Here is a 26,427-nt window from a genome sequence, read left to right on the forward strand (position 1 = left end):
ATTATTGCACCGACAGGTCCTTGGACTCTGGACTCCCTGTGTGTATATACGTAGTCACAGTCCAGTGTGAATTCGTCACACTGTCATCCCGTGTTTGTGATGAAACAGTTATTTTCTGCCCCCCTAGACACTAGAAACACATGGGTACTGCAGATTCTAGTTAATTTTTATTGTTACTAAATATAAAAAGAGATTTCCTGCTTAAAATCCAGGGTTGTGTAAAGCACACAAGTTAACTTCCTCTTTGAATGCACTTACGTAAGCGACTCAAAAACATTCTGAATTAATATTGTATTAAAAATCTGAAAGCTTGGCTTCATCATAACGGTCATCTTCCAAAGATGTATCTTTCGCAAGATATGATTGTTTCAACATCTTGCACCAGAAAGTTTTGATAGATCTTAAAAGTCTTAGTGAATGGGGGATGCATCTCACCCCAAGGAAGATGGTTATATTCTAAATCAAGGGTCTCAAACTCACGGCCCGCGGGCCAACTGCGGCCCTCGGGACAATAGTTTGCGGCCCCCACCTTGCTAAAGCAGGAAAGTCATTCAAAGAAGGTGAATTTGTAAAAAAAAAAAAAAAAAGTGCATATTACATGCTGCAAGTATTGTCTGTCCAGAAAAGTAAGGTCAGTTTAGCAACATCAGCCTTTCTGCCAACACCCTAGCAGAGCGCATTTCTCACCTGTTTAAGTGACATTTATGATCAACTGTGTGAGAAAGTGAAATGTTTGAGTGTATACTCAGTCGCTCTTGATGAGACCACAGACATCACCGACATTGTGCCCATCTCGAAAATCTATGTTCGTGGTGTTGATGACAATTTTGAAGTCATAGAGGAGGTGGTCACAGTGATTGCAACGCATAGCATTTATTTATTGCTGATTTATTTATTTTTTTTCTTATGAATTTGTTATTTTTATCTTTTAACACAAAATAAGATGAAAAAATAAAGACATTTGATAAGATTGTAAGAGCTTTTCTTGTGGAAAATCTGATGCGGCCCAGCCTCACCCAGACTCTACCTCCAGCGGCCCCCCGGGTAAATTGAGTTGGAGACCCCTGTTCTAAATCATATTAAACTAATTATGCAGAAATAAAACCGAACATACATTATGCAGGACTTGCAGTTAACTTGCACGGTGAAGACGCCATGTAAGATCTTATTTTGTTTGTATTTTCCTTTCTTTGATTTCCTTTTTTTTTATAATTTTTTCAAAAGAAAGTTTAGTAATAAAAAAGTGCAACGGATGCAAGATCATATTTATTAGCTCGAAAATGCAGCTTTCACTGCCAGAATTATTATTAATAAAATTAAAACATCAACTTTTTTATTTAACCTTAAAATAATAACACGCGTCCTACTTTTTCTCTGCAAGCTCTCTAAAGTGTTTACACATCGCACGAAATTAAAAAACTTTCATAAAAAAATGTTTTCTCACGTAGAATTCGACCCATTTCCATGTAATCAGTTTCCAAGTATTCGCTAGCCCCATCTGCCCCTGGAGTTCTTCAATGATACTTGGTTTGGTGGGAAGCTGTTTTCTACGGAGTCACCGTTTTCAAATAACATCTTGATCAGAAAGTAAGAACAAGATATCTCTTTGCAGAGCATAAGAAAGTCGATTTTAAACTTGAAACTATTGCTTACAAGTCTTAAAACTGAAAACTATCAATTTCATATCTTGGATTTTCATCCATCATAAGTTTATTGAATCCCTGACTGGTTTTAGACTTTTATTCGCCATTAGAGATAGAATAATCAAGTAAGTTATTAGCTTAATCAGCATAGTACGCGACGGAAACGTAAGTGAAGTTTAAATCTCTATCCTAAACTGACTAGTCTACCTCTATTAATGAATGAATGTTCGAAATCAGTCTGGGATACAATAAACTACCGTGCTATCATAGATAATCAACGATATTATCCGGTACTACAGACTTAAATCACATTATCAAGTTTATCTCTGCGTATCAGTTAATTTTTACTTTATTAGCATACGAGGGTCGTTTGAAAAGTCCGTGCAAAGTCAGAGAGATAGCACCACTGGCGCGTATCGAGTTTATGTTTAGTTAGTAGCATCTTTTGGAAGAACACACACCAAGTTTCAGCCAGATCGGTCTATTTCTTTGTGTTTGGCATTCGTTTGAATCGAGGAAGTCGAGTGATTTTCAAAAAATGGACGAAAAAGAATTTCGTGTGTTAATTAAACACTACTTTATGAAAGGCAAAACGCCTCAGGAGACTAAAGAGAAGCTTGATAAACATTATGGTGACTCTGCACCTTCGATTAGAACAGTTTATAAGTGGTTTCAAAATTTTCGGAGTGGCCATATGGGCACAAGTGACGCTGAACGTTCTGCACGCCCTGTTGAGGTTACTACTCCAGAAATCATTGATAAAATCCATGATATGGTGATAAATGACAGAAGAGTGAAGGTGCGTGAGACTGCTAGTGCTGTGGGCATCTCGAATGAACGGGTACATAATATTTTGCATCAACATTTGGACATGACAAAGCTATCCGCAAGATGGGTGCCGCGATTGCTCACGCTTGACCAAAAACGAAATCGTGTGAAGTGTTGCAAGGACGGTTTGCGGCTGTTCCAGAAGAATCCGCAGGACTTTAAGCGTCGTTTCGTCACTGTGGATGAAACATGGATACATCACTACACTCCTGAGACCAAAGAACAATCTAAACAACGGGTTACCAAGGGGGAATCTGCGCCAAAAAAGGCGAAGACCGTTCCTTCGGCCGGAAAGATTATGGCGACTGTCTTCTGGGATTCGCAAGGAATAATCTTCATCGACTATCTGGAAAAGGGTAAAACTATTACAGGTGCATATTATTCATCGTTATTGGACCGTTTGAAAACCGAGCTGCAAGAAAAACGCCCATGATTGGCCCACAAAAAAGTCCTTTTCCATCACGACAACGCACCAGCTCACACCTCAGCAGTTGTGGTCGCAAAATTAATGGAAATAGGGTTCCAACTCGTTTCACATTCCCCCTATTCTCCAGACTTGGCTCTCTCGGACTACTATTTGTTCCCCAATATGAAGAAATGGCTGGCGGGAAAAAGATTTTATTCAAACGAGGAGGTGATTGCAGAAACGAATGGCTATTTTTCAGACTTGGACAAATCCTACTATTCGGAAGGGCTCAACAAACTAGAGCAGCGTTGGACGAAGTGTATAAGCCTAAAAGGAGACTATGTTGAAAAATAAAAAAGGTTTACCCCAAAAAATTAAGTAGTTTTTATTTTTTGCACGGACTTTTCAAACGACCCTCGTATTTAATAAAAATTGAATTGACTGCGATTCTTTTAGCCCTTAAACATATTATAAACTTGAAGGAGAAACACTGCTTTGCTATAATCAGTGATAGCCAAAGTGCCCTTATAAAAATAACTAACGTGAGAAACTATTTTGAAAATAATTTTATAATTAATGACATTTTAGACGCGGTAAGTTTGTTACAGGAAAATGGGATTATAGTAAATTTTGGTTGGGTAAAGGGACACTATGGTTTGAAGAACAATGACATTGTGGACTCAATTGCAAAGGATGCAACAGTTAACGGTGAAAGAATAGACTACATTTCCTTGCCAATAGAAGATTTAAAAAGATTTTTAGGAAAGTTGGTAGTGCAAAAATGGCAAAAGAAGTATAGTAGCGGTATTAAAGGCAATTTTAGAATGAATGGTGGTTAGAATGAAGGTATTTATTGGGATGCAAGTATATTTGGTATGAGTTTAAGTTGATATGAATGTATTTAATCGAAGGAATGCATGATTGGCAGAAAGTTTGCTAGTGAGTATTTGGCATAAACATGGAGATATAAATTATGGAAAACTAATAAAGGTACTGTGGCTCGGTTATGTTGGATACTTAGCAATGGATTATCCATATTTATGGAATAATAAGTGGCTATGGCTTAACAGCTAATGCCAAAAAAAAAAAAAAATTAAAAAAATAAAAGAAAATGAAATAAAAAAATTCTATGTAGAGAAATGTTTAAGAACTAGAATTATTTGAAAGCTCGCAGCGAAGAAAATTAATATTTTTCCATTGTTACAAAATCCGCAAAGGTAAAATAGATCCAAGTGAATCGCAATAAAAAATACATTCTTTGTCCTTACCACCTTAAAGAGGAGACTTGGGGGGCTATTTTAGCCATCACCGAAGGCCACAGAAATGTAATACAGAATCTTATTACGTCTTTTAGATTTTTGTTAACGACATAACTAACCATGAAGGGAAACATTACACTACTATGCTTGTGTGTTTGTGCAGGCTGATGGATATCATCTTTTGCACTGAATACTATTATGGAAATCTTTGCAAATGGTCCGTTTCTATGGTAGTCTAAACGGATGCTTCTTACAGGAAGTGACGTAATAGAATTTTTTTAAAAAAAAAGTTGCTTTAGCTCACTAAGCAGTATTATATTACGTTTATATAATGGCTATTTGAGTCAGAAAAAAAAAGCATCAAATCTACATTTTGTTAGTTGGAGGTTTGTAGAATAGTGCCGTTGCAAATCTTTTATCATTCTTATTTTGAACAAACGGAATCGAAATGTTTTTGTCAACAGAAAGAGCTAAAAAGAAAAAAAGGGCGGACATTGCTCTCAAACTTACAGACAAACGCACATCACGCCGACACGCATACTTCACTCTGTGTATGAGGCTAGTTAAAGATTGGTCAAACTGATAAATCAAAGTTCTTCTTAAATTAGGCACCACTAGATCTAAACTACAGTAGTCCACTCTAATTATTTGATCGGTCCATTTTTTGTATTTCTACTCTTTTTCTACAAACCCACAAAACTGGCATTTATCAATCAGTATCTAAACTATTACCGAATAAATTAATTTAAATAAATTAATTAATTAAATAAAACAATTAATAAATAAAAGCAGCCCTACAAAAATGGCAGACAGATTACAGTAATGGTAATAAAGGGAGATTCTATAAAACTATGGCAGATCAGTTACCTAGACAAACCATGGTTTAAGGGAACTGTCACTAATAAATGGGTTGTTACGACAATAAGCTGGTTGAGAGCGAACCACGCGTTGTGCGGATCGTATCTTCACAGGATCAACAATAAGGTCCTCTCTCCTCTTTGCGTAGATTGCAATGAGGAGAAGGATTTCAGGACAATATAATAATAATGATATGTCCACGTTATGTAGTAGTAGAAAGGAAACGAATGTTTGACGACATATACAGGTATTTAGATGCACCATTTCGCTACGAAGACATAATATTCTCCACCAACATATATGTGCTTAACAGAGCTAGCAAAGAAATATGAATGTATTTAAAAGTTATAGAATGAATGGAAGAAAATGATTAGAGAAGGATTACGGTGATTTTAATGTCGGTTAAGCTATAAGGATGGCTGATCCTTCCATTAGTTGGTAAGTTTGTAAGTAAATAGTTGTATATAGTAGAGGGATGAATGTGTAAAGCGAATGTATTTATAAGTAAGAATGGAGAGTGTGATATTCTAGTGATACAGCAGACGATGCTGTATGGCGAAAGCCAATGCCAAAAAAAAAAGGCAAAAGAAAATTAATAAATATAATTAACAATTTCTCAGGGAATCTAGATATGTTTCTGGAGAAAAAAATAATTATAATGAACCTTCACCTTTCATTAAATATTTCAATATAAAAATATTGTTCAAAAGAGTTCATTACTTATGTAGGTCAATTTTACCTTATTTTTATAACAAACCGTCGTCACATTCCAATCGTTAAAAATAATAAATTCTTCGCTTTATTTCTATTTTATCCCCAAAAATTCCTGACATCAAAGTTTAGACTTTGATCAAGAATGATTAATTGTATAAATATAGGGGAGTGGGAGGCACATTTGAACAGGGGGCACCTTTGAACAGTTTTAATTTCTCGCCAAATATTTAAAACATTTATGATTGGTAATTTTCTCCATATTTTGTGGTAGACCTGTTGTATAATTGGCAGAGTTTCCATTCGTTTTCATTGTTTGTAAAGTCAGAATTGAGGAATGTTTTATTTTATAAGGTGGAAGTAAAATTTTTGCTGCTGCTTTGGAAGTGTATTGTGAAGATTGTAGTGGACAAGGTGTGAAGTACTGTTAGTCCAAATTAACATTTGGAATTCGTATTTTTAAATCTAGTATTTACAAAAGTCTATTTGCTTGCAAAAAGTGTTGGATATTATATTTTCTTTTATGGAAGGAGAGGGGGCACATTGCAACATCTCAGTTAAAATGTGCCCTACCAACCTGCTAGTTTGTGACTTTTTTTTTGTTTCATCGCAGAGAAGGGGAAAGTGGTCCGAACCTACATTAAGAAGCGCAACAAACCGAATATTTTTTGTTCAAACTTCCCTAAACCCATCACCACTTCGGGTACAACATCCCCGAACTGAGTCATTCTTGAATTTTGAACTAGATTTTAGTGGTTTAAAAGAGAAAGCAATGTAGTAGTGAGAGAAATAACTGATAGAAGGTAGATTCAGAGTGAAGTAATATCATTTCTTTCTATTTTATATTGTGTTCAAAGCTACCCCCACCAGTGGGGCAGATATTAACATTTGACACAACATTTTTAAATTAAAAAAATATAGATATGTACGTAAAATACCAACTGTTTATTGATATAGATCTGTTAAGAAGACTTGAAAGTTGTAGAAAACAAAATAAAAAGGTTCAATAATACGATTCTGGGCACTCTGTAACAGAAAATGCAAAATTCTGTTCAAATTTGCCCCACCTCTCCCCTTCATATTATTTCAAATCATCTGAGCTTAATTTTATATTATTATTTTAAATAACATTGGCCCAACAATATCAGCTAAGTGAATATAATTTTTTTTTTTAAAGAATAATGATTCAGTAAAATAAAATGGAGTAGGTTTAATTAACCTGGCCAACTTACGAGTTCAATTAACAAAAAATTTTGCCTGTAAAGATGACGAACTAGTATCCTACTTTTTGAGAGTTTACTTATTTAAATCGAAATTAAAAAAATAAAATAAACTCCGTTAAAAACTCATTAAAAGAAGAGTGGGCAATTTTATATTTTTCTTAATAAGTAAACAAAAAAGTCATTGCCATCATGATGAATTATTTTGAAATTGACTTTTGAGATCTGTGAGTCACAAAGAATTATTTTTTTAGTAAATAGTCTGCGTAACTAATAAAAACTATCTCAAAAATTAAAAACCGAAACGAGACAGGCAAGGAAAGTATGAACGCAATATACTGCTAATTATACACATAAGTTGATTATCTAGAGAGCATTCGCTTGAAACAAAACGGCTCTTCTATATGCTTCCTTTAATGTAATTTTTCACGAAACACATCCGGAGTATTTTCTTAGTATTGTGAGTAACTTCCGGTTATATAAATATATACATATACTTTTCCCTTCGGTGAATTATTCAGTTTGAAATACACATTTTCATCACAAAGGAAGTATTTTCATATTCAGAGCATCTCCTAAGAATTGGGCACTATCGTGAAAAGATAAATACGAAAGCTTTGTGAAATATAATGGCGATACCAGTGGCGAGCGGTGATATAAAGGAAATAATGGACTTAGTCATGACTTTCATTCCTTATCTCTGTTCGAGCTGACCACCTGACCGGGGCTCTATGGGAAAGTATTTCGAAAATATGGAATCTAGGATAATATCTTGGAATTTATCCTTTATAGCACGCATGTTTAATTGAATTCCTGGCCAATTTCATAAGTTCTACAAGGAAGATCAATCACAATTTGGTGTAAAGCAATAATTCGACTTCACTTATGTTTCCGTCTCACACTGCACTTGCTGAGTCGAATTCTCTACATCAAACTAATTACTCTATCTTTGATGATGGGGAACAAAAATCTGAAACTGGTCAGAGATAAAATAAATTTGCCATGCTACGACAGCTAAAATCATGGAGAATGTATCTTCTCTGGATATCTTGAGGAATGAAAGATGATTAGGCAATGGGATAGATTATCGCCCTTCCTGGGGCTTCCTTTGTGAGGAAACTGGTTTTGGGTCGGCCGCTATTTAGTTTCTTTTAATTTGAGGAATTCTAATTCAGAATATCGTCGTGGATATCGTGTTGGAGGAGATGGCTTAGTATGTGATGATTCAAATTTTGTTTGTTTGATGTGTAAGATGAGTGGACTCATCATATTGGGCTAATTACGATCATAGTGTAGTACACTTCTGAATTAAAAAATCATGAATGAAAAAAAAGTGTAGAATCAAACCAAACCACATTAAGTTGGACCTGGCAGATGATAGCCTCTGTATGTTCTGTCAGGAAGAAGAGAAGGAAACGGCACTGCACGTGTTGAGTCAGTTTGAGGGGCTTGTCTGGGGCTAAGGATGTTACTCCTCGGAGAAGAACAACCAAAGCCTGAGAGCTTTACCCAAGAGTCGCTCTCCAGAATTAAGAGTCTGATTAAGAGGACAGGTTTGGAGGGCGAGCTCTAGAGTGAGGGGAACCACAATAGATCCAAAGGGGTCTCAGTGGCGTAGGCCTTGAGTCCGCCTTAATTTAATCTATTCTATTCTATTAAAAACCACATTAAAACGGAGCTGATTCCATTCTCTCGTAGAAGGCCCGTGATCGACCATAATGTTAACATAAATGGAGTCTCTCTACCATGGTAAAAAGAAGTTAAATACTTAGGATTAACTTTAGGCTCAAAACTAACTTACTCAAAGCACGTGAATGGTGTAGGTGCAATAAGGCGCTTAATGCATTAAGTGCAGTCTGTTCTTGTTGCTTAATAGAAACTCATCCTTGGACTTCCAAAAATAAAAAATTAATATACTATCTTTACATTCGACCGAAAATAATATTATTATTGTTATTAAAAATAAAAGAACAAAACAAAATAAAAGAAAAAACACTACTTCTGTAAAAAAAAATAACAGAATATTCCAACAATTAACTGCATTAGTGCATAAAAGAAAAGATATCTCTAAATTTTTGAAAATGCATGTTCTGGGACGTGCCACGGGTGGAATAAGATTGCAAAAAGGCTTACCCTACATGACAACATTTCCTCCTGGATAATTAGCCAAAGACTCTTTGAAAAACGTTAATTTTCCTTCAGGCTGCATAAAATCTAAGATAACCATTATAAAGCGCGGGGGGAAAAAAACAAAATCATATTGAACCCAAAACAAATTATCAAAAAGTAAAATGAAAGGAATTCGCCGCAAACATGAAGAGCACGCTTCTGCGCAAGGCCCATTTTCTTGCATGATAAGGTGAAAGTAGAAATTAAGGAAAAACATTTTAATTGACTAGTGAAATACATCAATATAACAATGGATTTTCCCCATACTTTGAAAATGCCATTTCTTATATATACTTTTATATATAAATAAGCAACCTAGCGGAGAAAGTAGCTAGTTGTGAGGGGGCTGGAATGTGTGCCTATAAGAGAGCTGGATTGCTCAAACTGAATCAGGATGTGGCCAAGTGAGATAGGACTTACATAGAAAGTGGCAAGCATTACTTGATATTAAAAAGTGCTTAGCACATATGTAATTATCTACAAATAAATGTTAGAACTAAATGACTAGCAACTTAAGTAGAGCACGTGTTCCAGATTGACAATGATTGTGTCATTGCCATTAGGTTAGCCGGCCTAAATGTCATCAAACAATTAATTAGGACAATGGAAGGAGATAAAACTAAAAGATGCTCGTGTCAACTATTATATTAATGTGTACATAGCCATTAGATAAGAATATTAAAGTGATTGGTCCTTTCCAATATGACGCAATACTTTAAATAGAAAATGCGTTTACTTTTAAAAAAAAAAATTGCCGTACATTTTTTTGGGAAATATTTGAAAATATTTAACTGATGAAGTTAACAAATACGTAACAGAAGAGTATTTGGGGAATGTTCACATCCACCTTGGCATTATGTCCGGTCAAACACTTCACTTCTATTACGTCTTCTAGTTGCGATATCCGGGCTTCTCTTTCTAGTATTTTTACGCGAAGATTAATGCTCTTCCTGGCTACATATTCCGCAGCTTCCCTTTGCACTACCAAGAGCGCACTCGTGATTTTGAACTACCAAAAAAAAACATGACGGAACTCAAGTGCTCTGTTACTGTGAAGTGTCCAGTCAGAAAACACGCTTGTCACTTCCGGAAATGAAAAATTAGTTCTTACTGAATTATATTTGTTTCACTGAGAACTTGATTTTTCAATGAAAACAGGAAATTGTACGAATTCTTAAATGGAATCTACGCTTTACAACGCTCACTAAATAATTTTAAAATTTAAAGAGCTACTCGAAAACTCTCTTTACGGATCCTTGATTACATGATACGCCATTCCCAAAGACAATTGGGAATTGGGAAATGCATCTTATGCATTTCTGCCGAAAAGAAAAAACGAAAATGTAAAAATGTTACTCAGAATTCTGTACTGGTTCCGAACCTGTGATTCCGAAAATGGAAAATAAAAATTAATGAACAAAAATCAGTGCACATTTGCTTTACGAAAATCTGCGAGTCCACCAGTTCAACTGAACGGTGTAACGATTCATCCAGCTGACGTATTACGATACTTAGGACCTGTACATTGACAAGAGACTCACCTGGAACCCACATACTCGACTGAAACGACAAGACGTGAACAGACGCTACAAGCTACTTACTAGACTACTTGACCCGCAGATCGAAACTCGACTTGAATCACAAACTGACAATTTACAAGACACTGTTTAAGACCCAAATGGACGACATACGGAGCAGAAGTGTGGGGCTAAACCAAACCCTCGTAACTCCAAACGCCTGCAGACACTACAAAGTCTAAAATCCTACGGAAAATCCTGAATGCTCCTTACTACATTTCTAACCTTACCATACACACTGTCCTTCACATCCCTTTTGTAACCGACCTAATAAAGTATCGCTACTGCAACTTTCACAGCCTCCTAGATTTCTCCATCCTAATCCTCTCGTCCAACAACTCTCCTCTCCCCTCACCTTCCAGACAATCCTCCTCGTCGCTTGAAGCGGAGGTGGCCTAGGGACCTACTGTTGTGAGTGCAATCCACTGAGAAAGAGTTCCATCAATGGGTGGTTGCTCTTACATGTCTTTCATGTGAAAATTTAACCGGTTTCATCAAATTTACTTGATGCAACATTTGTTGTAGGTGTAAATATGAGAAATAAAGTGACCAAAAAGAAAGAATTCTGTACTACATTAACATTTTTTATAGGAAGTTCATTTTTATGTAAATTAGATTAGTTTTTGAAAGAATTTACACACTATGACTTCCTGGTTGTCCTGCATCTTTGCAGTCATCTTGCAGTCATGACCTTGTACTTCATAAACACGTTACAGTTGAGGCCGATATTTGGGAGGGGTTTGTTAAAAGAAGTTTTACAGAAAGACAACATAACTACGTACTAATGCATATTTTACAATATACTTACATACTGCACATTTACATACAGTGCCGCCCAAGGAGATAGCATAATGGACTTGATTAGGTCTGTTTAACCTTACGCGACTTCTTTATTCTGTTATTAACCCAATGGTAACAAAAAAAAATCCTAATGACGTAATACGCAAATACAGAAATATTAGAAAAGTCGACGTACTTTGGTTGTTCGTACATTGAACAATAATAATAAACTGTAGAAAATCAGAGTTGAACAGCTGATGAAATATGACGTATTGTGGCCTTGGTTTAAGTACAAATAGTGTAAAAATACTTTCACTTCTCCACGCCCGCGTTGCAATAGTAAATAACTATTTCAACTATTACAGTTACTTAGAAGATAAACTATCTTTTTATTTGGGGGATTTTGTTCTGATTCCGAGATCTACGCTTTCTATCGGTTCACTCAAAAAGTTCAAATGATTAAATAATATTTTCAAAATGTTAACGCGAAGATCGATTATGATATGATGGTGGTTATTTCAAAGAAGCTTCATCAAGATGGATCTAACCTAGACAGGAGAATGATCTCCTTTATTCCGCCAACTGCTCTTCACTCGGCTAACAATACTCCCGCAGTACACAGTCTGGGACAATTAAGGCAGCCTTTTCTTCAAGGCAGGATATTAAGCGTTAAATGTGACAGTAATTTTGAGTAATATTTGTTCAAAAAATGTGACTAGCACGACTTCTTTTACTCAAATTCTCAAGTTTTCTGTCAAATTTCCGCTAAATTTTTGGTTTTAAATGACTTTTTACTATAAATACGAGGACTCAGGGAATACGCGGAGGCCCCAGGTTCGAATCAAGCTGCTGACCCTTAGAATTTTCTCTTTCAAGGAGCTTCTTACACCTCACTGTCATGGATATTGTTGTCTGTAACGAGTGAACACTTTACGGAGGCCGGCAGTGCACTGAAAAAAACTCAGGAGGCCAATAACCTCACAGGTTGATGCGCCTTAAATCTTAAAAAAAATAAATAAAAAAATACGAGGTGTCTAAAAAAAGCTAAACGTCTAGAACCCCTCCTCAAAATCCAAATTTTCATGAAAAGAAAATGAAATTCGAGAATTAAAAGAAATGGTTCAATGAAATTCAAGGTTACTTTCGATTCAGTATTTGAACAACATATTTTATTATCGCCAATTTTACAGAAGTGGTAATACCGACCAATTATATGAAAAGCCAGTTTCAACTCCACCCGCAATAAGGAGCCAATAAAATACTAAGTTTTAGAGAACAATGTTCCCTCTCCTTAAAACGCCAAATTTCCTTTTGCTTTAAATTTCAGAGTTCATTTTATACTAATTTTAATTCTTTTTAATATTATTTAAGTGCTAAAACCACGCATAACATCAAAATGGCTCATTAGAAGGGAACCAATTCAACAACAGGATAAAGGGAACCCCAAAAGGGGCAAAATCTAAAAACAAATCAAATTGAGAGACATCCAGTTAAGAGTGTGTCAACCATAAATTACATTGGGTCCCCAAAAATGTTTCAGCTCCAAAGAATTCATCGTTTTGGGTATATTTTGTTCTCACAGACACAGACCCTCAAAACCTCTTTTTATTAAAAAAAAAACCTATTTAAAGAATTATTGGAACCCTAAAATGGGTATCAACTGTGAAAACTCAACATTGGAAAACCTCACGATCGCAGCATCTTTTCTTAATAGTAAATAAAACTAAGATAAAATAAGAAAAACCCAGAACAGTTTTTCCGCTGCAAATTGTGGACTTTAATGATCATCAACCATGGAACATTTGGCTCCAGGTTGTTCTCAACTACCTTCCTCATCGAACGAGAAGTGAAAGAAATGTGCCTATCGTGAAAATACCTATTTTAGATATGAATTCTTTTAAAAAATGATCGCATTGACAAAGAAAATCTTTTTCCTTAATGAACATAGAAAAAAAGATAAAAATAAGAGAAATAGTGAGAGAATGAAAATGAGGATTTGTTTGCTAAGTCACGATGTGGTCCACAGAGCCCTAAAGTCTTTATGAAGATGACGAGTAGTGAATCAATGGAGGTCAACAGAGAACATCAATTCTTCTTATTTTTTTTTTCCAACCATCAAGGACATGCATCAATAGACTTGACAAATGTACTCTACAATATGTACTAGATGTGCAAGATTAGAACTTTAAAAATATCTCTTATTGGATCCGTTAGTTTTTGAAATTCTGTCTCCATTATACAGATATATTATATTTATATACATATATTACTATATAGATTACTAAACTCCGTGCTTCGAATACAGGCTTACTGGTCTGAGGAAAGCATCGGTCGTTCTACAGATGGTATCCACGATCATTTTATTCAAGAAAATATTGAATATATGGTTTAAACATAACAACGTTTTTTTTAAAAAAAAGTAATTCTTCTCTTATAAATACAAAACGTGCTTCTTTACTTTTGTAATGACTATTATTCTTCATACTTCATTACTTTTTTCCCCCATTGAGCTCTATAAACTTTTGAGCTGCCTTTAGCTAGACAGGGAAGCAAACGACAGGCCTGTGTATATGAATGTAATAAATATTAAAAATTAACGCCTCTACGAAAAAGGAATTTCGAAATTAAGTATTGGCTGGTGAATGTACAATACGTATTCAGCAAGCGATTTTATTAGCGGAATCGATTACTTATCTCGATTATTTACCTGCATATGTTTATCCTTAGTGTGGTACTTTATTAGTATTATTATTTAAGTCTATCGATTAGATGGTTTATTAATTAATATTTAATAATTAATTGAGTTTATTAATATGTTATTTAATAATTAATAATTATAAAGCTGATCTTAGGATGACCATGTTTAAATCTAAATCATGCTGAGAACCTCATTCGATTCTATTTAATCGTTCATTTAAAATGTTCATTAACAAATTATTCTTTTAATTTAATTAACAGCAAAAGAAGAGATTTCTCCAGCTCACGTAAATGAATGACTGGTTTATTCCGTGTGGAATCAGGGGGATTTTCTTATGTGTTTACGACGTCTAAATTTGGACGCAATAAAACCCATGACTATAATCGCTCAATAAATAAATCTTGAGGGAGATAAAAGTTTTTTTTAACACTTTTTTTAATGGTTTGTTTATTTTAAAAAGTTGGGGAAAAAAATCTTCTGAAGTTACTGTTATTGATAGTTTTTTGTATAAGACTGATATTACAAATTTTTATTTATATTCATACAAGGGTCATTCAATAATTCAAGAGACAAACATATGTAATGAAGGCGACACTTAATGCAGGGAACTGAAATTTTTGTAAGTGTAAGTTGGCAACCTTGCGAAAAGTGTCGGTCAGCTATTTATTAATATTTAAGCCAACATAACCTTTAAGGTCTTAGTTACAATGGAGTGCCCGCTGGAAGGCCGTACTTCTGAAAAAAAAAAAAGCATTCTGTGATCCGATTTATACTTCCGGAAAGTGTACAACCGTCAGAACAATTCTCTCGTTTCAACCAACAATATGGTAGTAGTTGCACGAATCAGGCGAATTGTTTTACGCGAGAAAAAGTTTAAAATTGGCCGTAAAAGAGACTTGCACCGCTCCGGGAGTGCCCATAGCCCGATTTACTGTGATTTTATGGAAGTGCAACGCACTATCAACAGCCTGTACTACCCAGACATGACTAAAAACAAAGTCAAGCTCGCGCTGATGAGGAAATATCCCCGGGATGGCCGAGGAAAGAAGTGCTGCTACTTCTTCAAGGCAATGCTCGACCTCATGAGACACAACGGATGCAGGAAGCGGGATGGGAGCTCCTAACTTATTCTCCTTACAGCCCTGATCTTGCCCCTCCTGATTTTTTATCTGTTTGGACCGATAAAAGATGCTTTGTGTGGTATCAAGTTCAACGGCAACAAAATTTTACAAAACTGGCTTTCAAGATCAAGGTAAAGAGTTCTTTGCTGAGGGGATAAGAAGATGGGACAAGTGCATTAGAAGTTGATGGGGAATACGTGGAAAGATAAACAACAAAATTGTACGAGGGTCATTTGAAAAGTCCGTGCAAAGTCAGAGAGATAGCACCACTGGCGCGTATCGAGGTTATGTTTAGTTAGTAGCATCTCTTGGAAGAACACACGCCAAGTTTCAGCCAGATCGGTCTATTTCTTTGTGTTTGGCATTCGTTTAAATCGAGGAAGTCGAGTGATTTTCAAAAAATGGACGAAAAAGAATTTCGTGTGTTCATTAAACACTACTTTATGAAAGGCAAAACGCCTCAGGAGACTAAAGAGAAGCTTGATAAACATTATGGTGACTCTGCACCTTAGATTAGAACAGTTTATAAGTGGTTTCAAAATTTTCGGAGTGGCCATATGGGCACAAGTGACGCTGAACGTTCTGGACGCCCTGTTGAGGTTACTACTCCAGAAATCATTGATAAAATCCATGATATGGTGATGGATGACAGAAGAGTGAAGGTGCGTGAGATTGCTAGTGCTGTGGGCATCTCGAATGAACGGGTACATATTATTTTGCATCAACATTTGGACATGACAAAGCTATCCGCAAGATGGGTGCCGCGATTGCTCACGCTTGACTAAAAACGAAATCGTGTGAAGTGTTGCAAGGACGGTTTGCAGCTGTTCCAGAAATATCCGCAGGATTTTAAGCTTAGTTTCGTCACTGTGGATGAAACATGGATACATCACTACACTCCTGAGACCAAAGAACAATCTAAACAATGGGTTACCAAGGGGGACTCTGCGCCAAAAAAGGCGAAGACCGTTCCTTCGGCCGGAAAGATTATGGCGACTGTCTTTTGGGATTCGCAAGGGATAATCCTCATCGACTATCTGGAAAAGGGTAAAACTATTACAGGTGCATATTATTCATCGTTATTGGACCGTTTGAAAACCGAGCTGCAAGAAAAACGCCCACGATTGGCCCACAAAAAAGTCCTTTTCCATCACGACAACGCACCAGCTCACACCTCAGCAGTTGTGGTCGCAAAATTAATGGAAATAGGGTTCCAACTCGTTTCACATCCCCCCTATTCTCCAGACTTGGCTCCCTCGGACTACTATTTGTTCCCCAATATGAAGAAATGGCTGGCGGGAAAAAGATTTTATTCAAACGAGGAGGTGATTGCAGAAACGAATGGCTATTTTTCAGACTTGGACAAATCCTATTATTCGGAAGGGATCAACAAACTAGAGCAGCGTTGGACGAAGTGTATAAGCCTAAAAGGAGACTATGTTGAAAAATAAAAAAGGTTTACCCCAAAAAATTAAGTAGTTTTTATTTTTGCACGGACTTTTCAAACGACCCTCGTATTGTCTTAATAAACCATTTTTGATTCGCTTGCTTAATTATTGAATAACGCTCGTTCGTAAATGGAAACTACAGCAAAAAATAGATACAGAATGTATTATTACAATTATAGTAGAGCAAAATTAGTGCATATAGTGGCCACTATTTCAAGTGTTTAAAGATTGAGTAGAAGATAATCACAGTAATTTGAAATGGAAATATTTGCAAATATAATATTGGAACAAATCCAAGTATTGATAAATTGCCAATTATTTGCTTCAAATAACACACATCTGATTTTTTTTAAAAAAAAATGCATTCCAGTAAACAGAAAGAAGGATAGAAAATTCTTTTCAAAGATGAAAAAAGTAAACTCATAGACCAAATCACAAACTATAATCTCTTAGTACTTCTCAGACAGATCTTCCTTCGGGATACTTGACTGGACCAAAGCAGAACTCAGTAAGTAGCTCCAGTTCTGACCCACAGTCTTTTTTCTATTTCTTCAATGTTCAACTTTCACTTCCAGATTTCAATTTTTACTCAATGTCGGCTTCAGTTATAGAAAAAGGAGCTTAAAAATGGAAATATTACCACTCCTTACTCAAAACCACTCATTATAATAAAGAAAAGTGACGAGTATTAATTTCAAGACGGTTCACTTCCTTACGATGTAGCTCTTCATACCGCGGTAGGCATTAGCTTCCTTTTTTATTCCGTCATTTTTCAGTTCATAAAATTTTCCTTTAAATGATATATTTTATAGGATAGCCAACCATACTTCTCCACCACAAGTTCCGCTCAACAGAAATGTTCCAGGAACAGTTACACAAATAAAAGTTATAAAGTTAGCTGCACTGATAAGGGATGGCACGAATAATATTCTACACTCCCCGTCGTCGATTAGGTTGGATGGATTATCCCTGGTGCCTAGGATTCTATCCCTAGTTCCTTGCTAGGCTAGGTAGCAGAAGTGGATGCTACCTAGGTCATCCCAACGGGAGTGGCTGCGGACATGAAAGAATACAATGATATTAGGGCGCTAAGTCGATGAACCCCCCCCCCCCCCACAACCAACAAAAAGCTACCTGTGACATCGAGAACACGCAAGTTTATAGGCCATCGTTAGATACGAGTTTTTAAAGAAAAAACCCTCCATTAACTGAGGGGGAACAAAAATTATTTCTTAATATCTTGCTTTCGGACATGGGATTTTGACCGCCAAATTTTTTTTGAGCTTCCTGTGTTATTTCCTTTTTGCGGTAACCTCAAAAATACAGGTACAAAAACAGAGACCGACCTTTTTCTTGGGTTCAACAGAGAACTCAGACTGAGGTATTTCCGGTAAAACTTAGTATGGTAGGTTCCCGCGACTCTTCCTCTCGCGAGGAATAAGGGAAGGTAAAAATAAATTATTCTTAAAAAATAAAAAAGTAGAATATTACAAAAATATTTTAAAAATGTAAATAAATACACAATTTTTAATGTAGGCATATAAAGAGAAATATATGAATTAACTACGTAACAGATGAAATTCTAGAGAATCACCTTGACATTTTTATGTTCAAGTCAATTGGCACACCCAAATTTAGATTTAACTCCTTATTCACTGATTAAGCGCTTTGTTTACTACATTATTATTACTATTTTTAAAAATCCATTGGGAAATCATACTACACATTTTCAAATAGAAAAACAAATTGCGGAAAATTAAAAAAAATAATAACCTTTGAGGAAATTCAAACTTCTGGTTAAGCGATATTAGCTAGTATTGTATTTACCTCATTCGTAGTTATGTTATGTAGGTAATAAGTTCAAACTACACTTAAACGAGCTACAAAAAAAGGTACGCCATCCCTGGAATTTCTCTAATAGCCAATTTTCTAACTAAATTCTTTCTTTTAACTCCTAACATGTGAATACAGACCTACTTACTTAAAGACTGACCAATGAATGACGGCTGATTTGCCAGAAACATAAGGCCAACAAAGAAGAAGAAGAATGAATATAAATTTATTATCCTGGGTCTATTGTCCCCTTAGAATAAATACATGTACAATTTGGAGACCCTAATGGTTTGGTCTGTAGTTTAGATATCTATGTACAAAATCAGCAAGTATTTACAAAAATAAGAATTAAAATTAAGGAAATAAATGCATTCAACTATTATTTCGGAGGAAGCTGGGTAGAAAGGAGATAATTGAACAGAACGGATTTAAAGATGGAAAGGGTAGGAGCATGGTGGACAGATGATGGTAAGGAGTTCCAGAGAGAGGTAGCTCGTATTAGGAAGGATTTGTCAAAGGATGAAGTACGGTATGAGGGAATATAGAGATCAGAGGAACGAGATCTAGTATTACGAGAATGGATAGAGGATTTGAACTTGAAGAGTTGGAAAATACAAGATGGTCTCTTTGAGATTGGATAACGGGAATGAAGCCCAAAAAAGTACTGGCGGCGGTGGAAAAAGCCACTTCAACTCATCGTAGTAGTCCGAAATTCGAGTGTCTCTGGGAATGCTGAAAATAGATCGTATGAAGCAGTTCATGAGGCGCTTGAGCTTAGCTTCAATATCACCAGAAAGGCCGCGTCTTACACTAAGCAACCATAGTCGAAATCAGGGGAAAACAGGAGAAGAAACTAAGAATTGCCGGGCCTTGATTGGGAAAACTGGTGCCGGGAACTATTAAACTGCTTCAGGATGTGGATGGAGCGGCCAGAGATTTGGGAAACATGGTTTTTCCAGGAGAGGTTTTGGTCAAAAGTGTTACTTGAGGTTCTAAACCTCTTTTCTTTAATTCTTAAAGAAAGAAGAATACAAAAAATTTGTCTATCTGTATGTGATGTACTATACGGAGTTTACGGAAATGCCTAGGAGCGATTTTCGAGAGGGTGAACAATACCGGAAGTGAAGAGTTACTTCCGATTGAGGAATTTGCTTTAAGCTTGATCTTAGCAATCTATTTACCTGCTCATATCAGTAGATAAGAGGTAGGACCGTACATTATACAAAAAAGATGCCACTAGTCAAGAATAAAATAAATAGTTATCTTTTAAAAAAATATATATAACGCTAAAAAACAAAATAATCTAAAGATATTTTATTAAGTAAAAGTGTCGCTCAATGTCTTAAAACTGGCTACATTTTCAGAAGAATTCAGGAATATGGGCAGCAGGTAGCAGTAGCGGCACCGGCCCTCCAGAATAAGGCCACTGTGCCAACTAACTCATAGTTTGTGGCCCGTCCAGATCTCTTTCACAACTAACGGGAATCTCTGTAAACTAATCTATGTTTTGGTTCTTCACTTATTTGTTTTGTTTTAACAAGGTGATAGTAATTTTGATTTAAAAAAAAAAATCCTATATTTTAAAAAGTTGAACCAGAAAAGATTATTTATAATAGCCTGGTACGAAGTTTATTACTTGATGCCACAAAGGACGAGCATTAAATAAGGCTTTAAGAATACAGCTTCTGGCCGCAAAGAATGGATAACCGGCGAAGAGAAGCTCGAGTATCGCGAAGCTAGAAAGAGCAGAAGCCGAAAAATAATTACGACACCGAACTACACTGTCAGCAAGTGTAGTACGAGACGGTAAGGGTAAGTGAAGTCGAAATCTCTACACCAAACTGATTTAGTCTTATCTCTACTGATGGCTGTAAGTCCGAAACCAGTCAAGGACACTTTCCCGCACCCGTAAAACAAACATTAAAATCCTGCAAGTACTCTAAATGTTGGCTACCACTAGAATACCCAAAGATAAGTGGTTCCCAATCATTTTTTCGGCCCGTACCCCTTAAGAAATATCACTCGAACCTCACAGCCACTGAAATTTATATTTTGCGGATAAATATAACACTCAAAAAAATCAAATACATGGAGTATATAACAAAGAGAGGGTACTTTACAAAAAAATAATAATTTCCTTGAAATATGTGCAAGAGAAATAAAAATATGGAAAAAATATTTGAATAATAATAATATCCTATTATTTACCAGGACTTTACAGGAGCACCCCCTGGAATATCGTCTCGCACCCCCAGGTTAGGAACCCCTCCCACAGAGGGTAGTGGACCTAGCACAAGTGATCTTGGCGTCTATTGAGGGTAATACAGCCTCTAAATTCCAATAACATCTCACAATCCTCAAATCTATACTTGTTCCTGCAGGCATATGCATCTAAATTGCATATTCTGTATTGCAGCTTTATAACTTTCACTTTATTTGGAAATATAGTATTTTTCCAAGATAAAATTAAGTCTTGGGGGCATTTTGGGGATAATTATGGGGTGGAAATGAACATTTTAATGGAGATGCGTTGTGAAAATTGCGGATTATATTTCATTTTTCAATTAACTTTTATGAATCTTAAACCAAAAGAAAGTTTAATAGAACTGTTTTACACAATCTTAAATTCCCATAATTATTGCGTTAGATACAAATCTTAGATGGTTCTGTTAGGCTAAAATCCATTAGCGTGTGTAAAAACTAAACAGTGCATGTGACCTTTTTTTAATTTAATTTTTCTTGTAGAAAACGTTTCAAACTGATTCCACCAATCAGAATTATGACTTTAAGGAAATTTTTTACAAAAGTCAATGCTTTTGGAAACGCTCTAATAATTACATTAAAATAAAGGCCAAAATACTTTAATTCTTGCCTCTTATAAGAGGAGGTATTGTAATCGTGTTAGTTTTTTATTCTTAATATTTTTTTTCGAAATAACAGTGAAAAATTAGTTTTACAAATTAGTCTTAATATGAGTCCGTCTAAATGTACGAGGTGTGTTCAAAAAGTAACGGGAATTTTTAAATTTCGCGGGTTTGGAGAGTCTGATTGTAAAATTTTTTTTTTATTATGTTGGTACACATGCCCCTGAAGTACGATAAGATTTTCAGTAATATTCATTGTTTACTTCTTAAGTGGCAGCCGTTAAGGTTAGACGTGTTTTTCGAGCTTGGCGATTTTTGTTTGTTAAAAAAAATGGATCAAAGAATTTGTATTAAATTTTGCGTAAAAAATGAAATAAAGTGTGTGAAATGTTAATAAAGGCATATGGTGAGTCTGCTATGAGTAAAACAAGGATTTACGAGTGGTATAAGCGTTTCCAAGATGGCCGCGAAAACGTTGAAGATGACGAACGACCTGGACGTCCAAGCACATCAACAACCGATGAAAACGTGAAAAAAGTGAAAGAAATGGTTATGAACGATCGCCGAATCACAATCAGAGAAGTCGCTGATGATGTTGCCATATCAATTGGCTCATGCCATGAAATTTTTTCGGATGTTTTGGGTATGAAACGTGTGGCAGCAAAATTTGTTCCAAAATTGTTGAATTTCGAACAAAAACAGCGGAGAATGGAAGTTGCTCAAGTCACTCAATGAAGTCGACAACGATGCGGATCTACTGAAACGTGTTATAACAGGTGACGAAACATGGGTTTACGGATATGATGTCGAAACTAAGGCTCAATCGTCCCAGTGGAGGCATTCTGGATCGCCAAGACCGAAAAAGGCTCGACAAGTGCGGTCGAATGTGAAGGTTATGCTCACTGTGTTCTTCGATTTTAATGGCATAGTGCATCATGAATTCTTGCCACAAGGTCAAACAATCAATAAGGAGTACTACCTACAAGTTCAACGCCGTTTGCGTGAAGCAATCCGAAAAAAACGCCCGGATTTGTGGCAAAACAATTCATGGATTTTGCACCACGATAATGCACCTGCTCACACTTCATTGCTTGTTCGTGAATTTTTGGCCAAAAACATAACTTTAACGATGCCCCAGCCTCCATATTCGCCAGACATGGCTCCATGTGACTTTTTTCTATTTCCAAACATAAAGAGAACATTAAAAGGCCGTCGTTTTACAAGCATAGATGACATTAAAAGCGAATCGCTGAAAGCTATCACAAAGATCGAGTTTCAGAAGTGTTTCGAGGATTGGAAAAAGCGCTGGCACAAGTGTATTGTATGCGAAGGGGACTACTTTGAAGGCGACAATATTAATGTAGATGAATAAATAAATATTTTTTTCAAAAAACGAAAATTCCCGTTACTTTTTGAACACACCTCGTATGTGCATACCTACGAAAATTTGATTTAGGGTACTTCAAGTCTGTGGAATTGTAGGTAGGCATGTTCCTAAAGCGCCATTTTATGGTAATGTATAGGCCTACCACTTACTGGCACTAACAATAATTAAGTGAGTGGCTAAAATTCTGAATTTCAATAAAAAATAAAAAAATGAGGCGAAAATGCTAATTTATTTTGTTTTTGCGTCACTAACCCACCTATTTCCCTAATATCGTTCAGCTCAAACAGAAGAAGCATAATCAAGGAGGCATTTTTGTGTACTTGGTCAAAAATATCCAACCTTAATCTGTCAATTCGTCGATTTCTTTTTTTCTGCACAATTATCAAAATATCGCGGAAATATTGTCCATCTTAGAGCTGATCTAATTTCACAGCATTATTATCTACGATTTGTTTAGTTAAACATTAAGGGTTGTTTTATACAGCAAACAGCTGACTGTATTATGTTTATAAATTGGCACACTGCTATCTAGAGTAAGCTAATATTTCCGCTGTATTAACAGTTAAAAAATGAAAGACCTTTTCTATTTGTTCATTGTTCAAGTATAAAGAAGTAACGATAAAAAATACTTCGTAAGATTTGAAAGAATTCCGACTGACGCCACCACATAAGGCCAGCCAAGCGCTTATCGGCAACGTTGATAAACCACAAAAGAAAAGGAGTCATTGTATGTAGTATTTTAAAAGAAAATATCCAATTAATTATTGATAAGGTAGGGAACCTAGGAATCTGCAAGAGTTTTAACATCACTTGCATTGCGACTAGTTTACCAAAACTAGCTCATTTAGGCTAAGCAACATTAAAAGTCCAGAATTAAATTTTAATTATAAGAAATTAAAAATAATTAATATGAATTGCTTTATCTAATAATATAATATTTTAAATAGGGAATATTAAGAGCAGCATTCTGTAAGAAAGAATCAAAATTAATTTTGTTATGGACGCCCAATTTTACTTGTGTTAATTTAGTGTTTGTTCTATATGTTTATAATTTTTGCCGACATAGAATTTAACCACTGCTCTAATCAACCCTTAATCAAAAAATCAAAATAAATAATCTATTTGTATGGGGGGATATATCCTTTAAAGCGAATAAATAAATCTATCTAATCTATTCAACCCTCATACATACAAATTTCGATAATCAGTTCGGCATTATTTGAATAAAGATTTCTCAAAAAAAATTTTTTGAAGATTGATACTTCCTTCGAAAAATTTCCCAATTTGTGGGGTCCCAAATTTCTTCTCAATCAATATTTAAGGAAGATTCCTTGGATTCTAATAATATGCTTTGGTATCTAATTATTGTTTCAAAAATCGTATAGATTCAACAATTTATGAGATTCTAGGTCTCAAATCTAACCAATCACACACTCTTTTGTAGAAACTTTTAGTGTTAACTTAATATTCTCATACAAATTCTCGTAATCCGCACATTTATCATCTCGTCACATTCCAGATCATCCTCCTAGGCGATGAAAACGCCAGTGGACTATCGATTGTCGCTTTTTTTTTTTTGAAGAGAAAAAGATTACTTAGGGAGTGTTAGTATGGGCAATTTCTCCACTAACTCAATGAGTGTTTAGTAGCGTCAATATTATTGTCATTACAACTAATAATGTTAGTTTTGGCTTTAGACCGTTGTTAATTGATTATTTTGGGGAACATTGAGGTGCGCTCAATAAATTCACAAAGCAAATTTTTGATTTCTTCATAGCAACGTTTCGGTAAATATATTACCTTCTTCAGGGTATTGTAAAAATTTGTGGAGTTTAATGTTAAAGCTACATCATCATCGCTGTTGACAATAAGGCTTTTTTAATGTATTATTTTGAGTTTTGGGTAAGTATGTTTGTGCATATATGTGTAACTATTTTTCTTTTCTAATAATTTCCATGAAAACGCACAAAAACCAGCTGTTCACTCACAGGCCGGTTATTTTAAGGGTAACGTTCACAATAGAAGATAATCACTGTAACTGGGGCTACATTACCTTCTAATTTTTTAGATTTTTTTGACCCGGGTTGCCAATTTCTCTTATTTATATAAACATATATTCGAACTCTATCGCTTTGCAGAAAATTTATTTTAACGTTTCTTTCTTTAGATAACCTTAATGTTACAGTAGTGTGTTCTCATCAATTTCTTTTTCTAAGTATAGTCACTGTATAGAATGAAAAAGTATTCCCACGAAGAAAATTGTAGCGTTTTTTTAAAGAATATTAATCAAATTAAATAAGTCTAATCGTGTTAAATTGTTTATAAATGCTTAAGATAAGCCCTGAAGGAATAAGTAAAAGCTACTTAATGAACATACCGATGCCGATGCAGGCAGGTCCTTGTAGAGCATCGCTGGAGAGTTGAGTTACTGCAAGAAGTAGGTCGCCGATAAGAAGACAGGCTACATGGTTGGTCTGACATCTCCAATGTAAGACATGATATGTACTCGGCAACAGGCAACTAGCTATTAAAGTCACCGCTAAAAAGAATACCGACAAAAATAAGCCCATCGGATACAAAGTGAATCTAATATCGTGTGCATGCCTTGGTTTCACTCTTGGCGGACATGTAAATATATGGATCGGTTGTTCTGGATATTCTAGTATTTTCTCTAGACAGTATTGCGTTTTTGGTAATAACCTGCCGCCGGTATCTTTTAAAGTACCATCCTCTTGTAGCCAATGTGTGGTATTCAATTTACCACCGATTACATAATTTGGTTCTGAACAGTCTGGAAATCTTTCTACAGTTTTCAACTGTATTGTCTTGAAATCCGGATGATCTTTTTCGGCCGGACTGCATGACTCTTTCACTTCACTATATTCACCGCCAATGCCGCAACATTTTTGTACAGTTATACTATCATTTTCAGTAAAATTCTGTTCAAAACAAATCAAAGCACCAGAATAATCTATACAGTAATTCTCTGGTGGTATTGGTACACTAACTTCTGAGGTTAATATCAACGAACCATTTGGTACTAGCACAAATGGTGGGTACACGTTAGGTTCATAATAGGCAAATGTAGGTCTGGCACATTGTTTTGGCCTGGACAATTGATAATGCCAATCAGGTGGCACTGTACCTGGATGTAGGAAACCTTTAATACTTGGTGAATATACTGCTGGGGCCCACTGCAATGGGCCCCCTTTTACACACTCTTCTTTATTATTTAAATAGTATCCATCTTGACAGCACTTGTATATTAAATGTTGGGCAAGCACGGCTGAACGAGCCGACGTCACTAATAACACAACAACAGCTATACAACTAACTCCGCACGGCCACATGTTCGGCACACAACTGAACTCGCTCATCTTTAACAATTTCATCGTTAGAAAAAACCCCGCCAGTGCACAGTACCCCCACCACTAGTAATGCTCATAGAATTCTACCCCCACTCTCGATCACCATGTAACTTTCACTCTTGGCGGCAGACTGCCTCTGGCTGGTCCACAGCCGTTGGTTTTCTTCGTAAGCGCTGCTTATTCACCGGCTGCCCTCTTACTCATTTCTATTATCGCTCTTTATTAAAGGGCAACTGATACACAACATACCCACGGTT

General features: G+C 35.7%; 1 protein-coding gene across 1 annotated transcript in view; it reads right to left on the minus strand.

The window, feature by feature from the left end:
• mthl1 (adhesion G-protein coupled receptor methuselah-like 1) overlaps positions 1-26,216 on the minus strand; it is a 112,051-nt gene extending 85,835 nt beyond the window's left edge. Inside the window, exon 1 of the mRNA XM_074128216.1 lies at positions 25,180-26,216. Within this exon, the coding sequence (XP_073984317.1) occupies positions 25,180-26,194 (1,015 nt within the window). The 5' untranslated portion in view covers positions 26,195-26,216. The remainder of the gene's footprint in view (positions 1-25,179) is intronic.
• Between the last annotated feature and the right edge of the window lie 211 nt (positions 26,217-26,427).

Source organism: Rhodnius prolixus, unplaced genomic scaffold (assembly GCF_049639745.1).
Source record: "Rhodnius prolixus isolate KJV_2025 unplaced genomic scaffold, Rpr scaffold_9, whole genome shotgun sequence".
NCBI lineage: Eukaryota > Metazoa > Arthropoda > Insecta > Hemiptera > Reduviidae > Rhodnius > Rhodnius prolixus.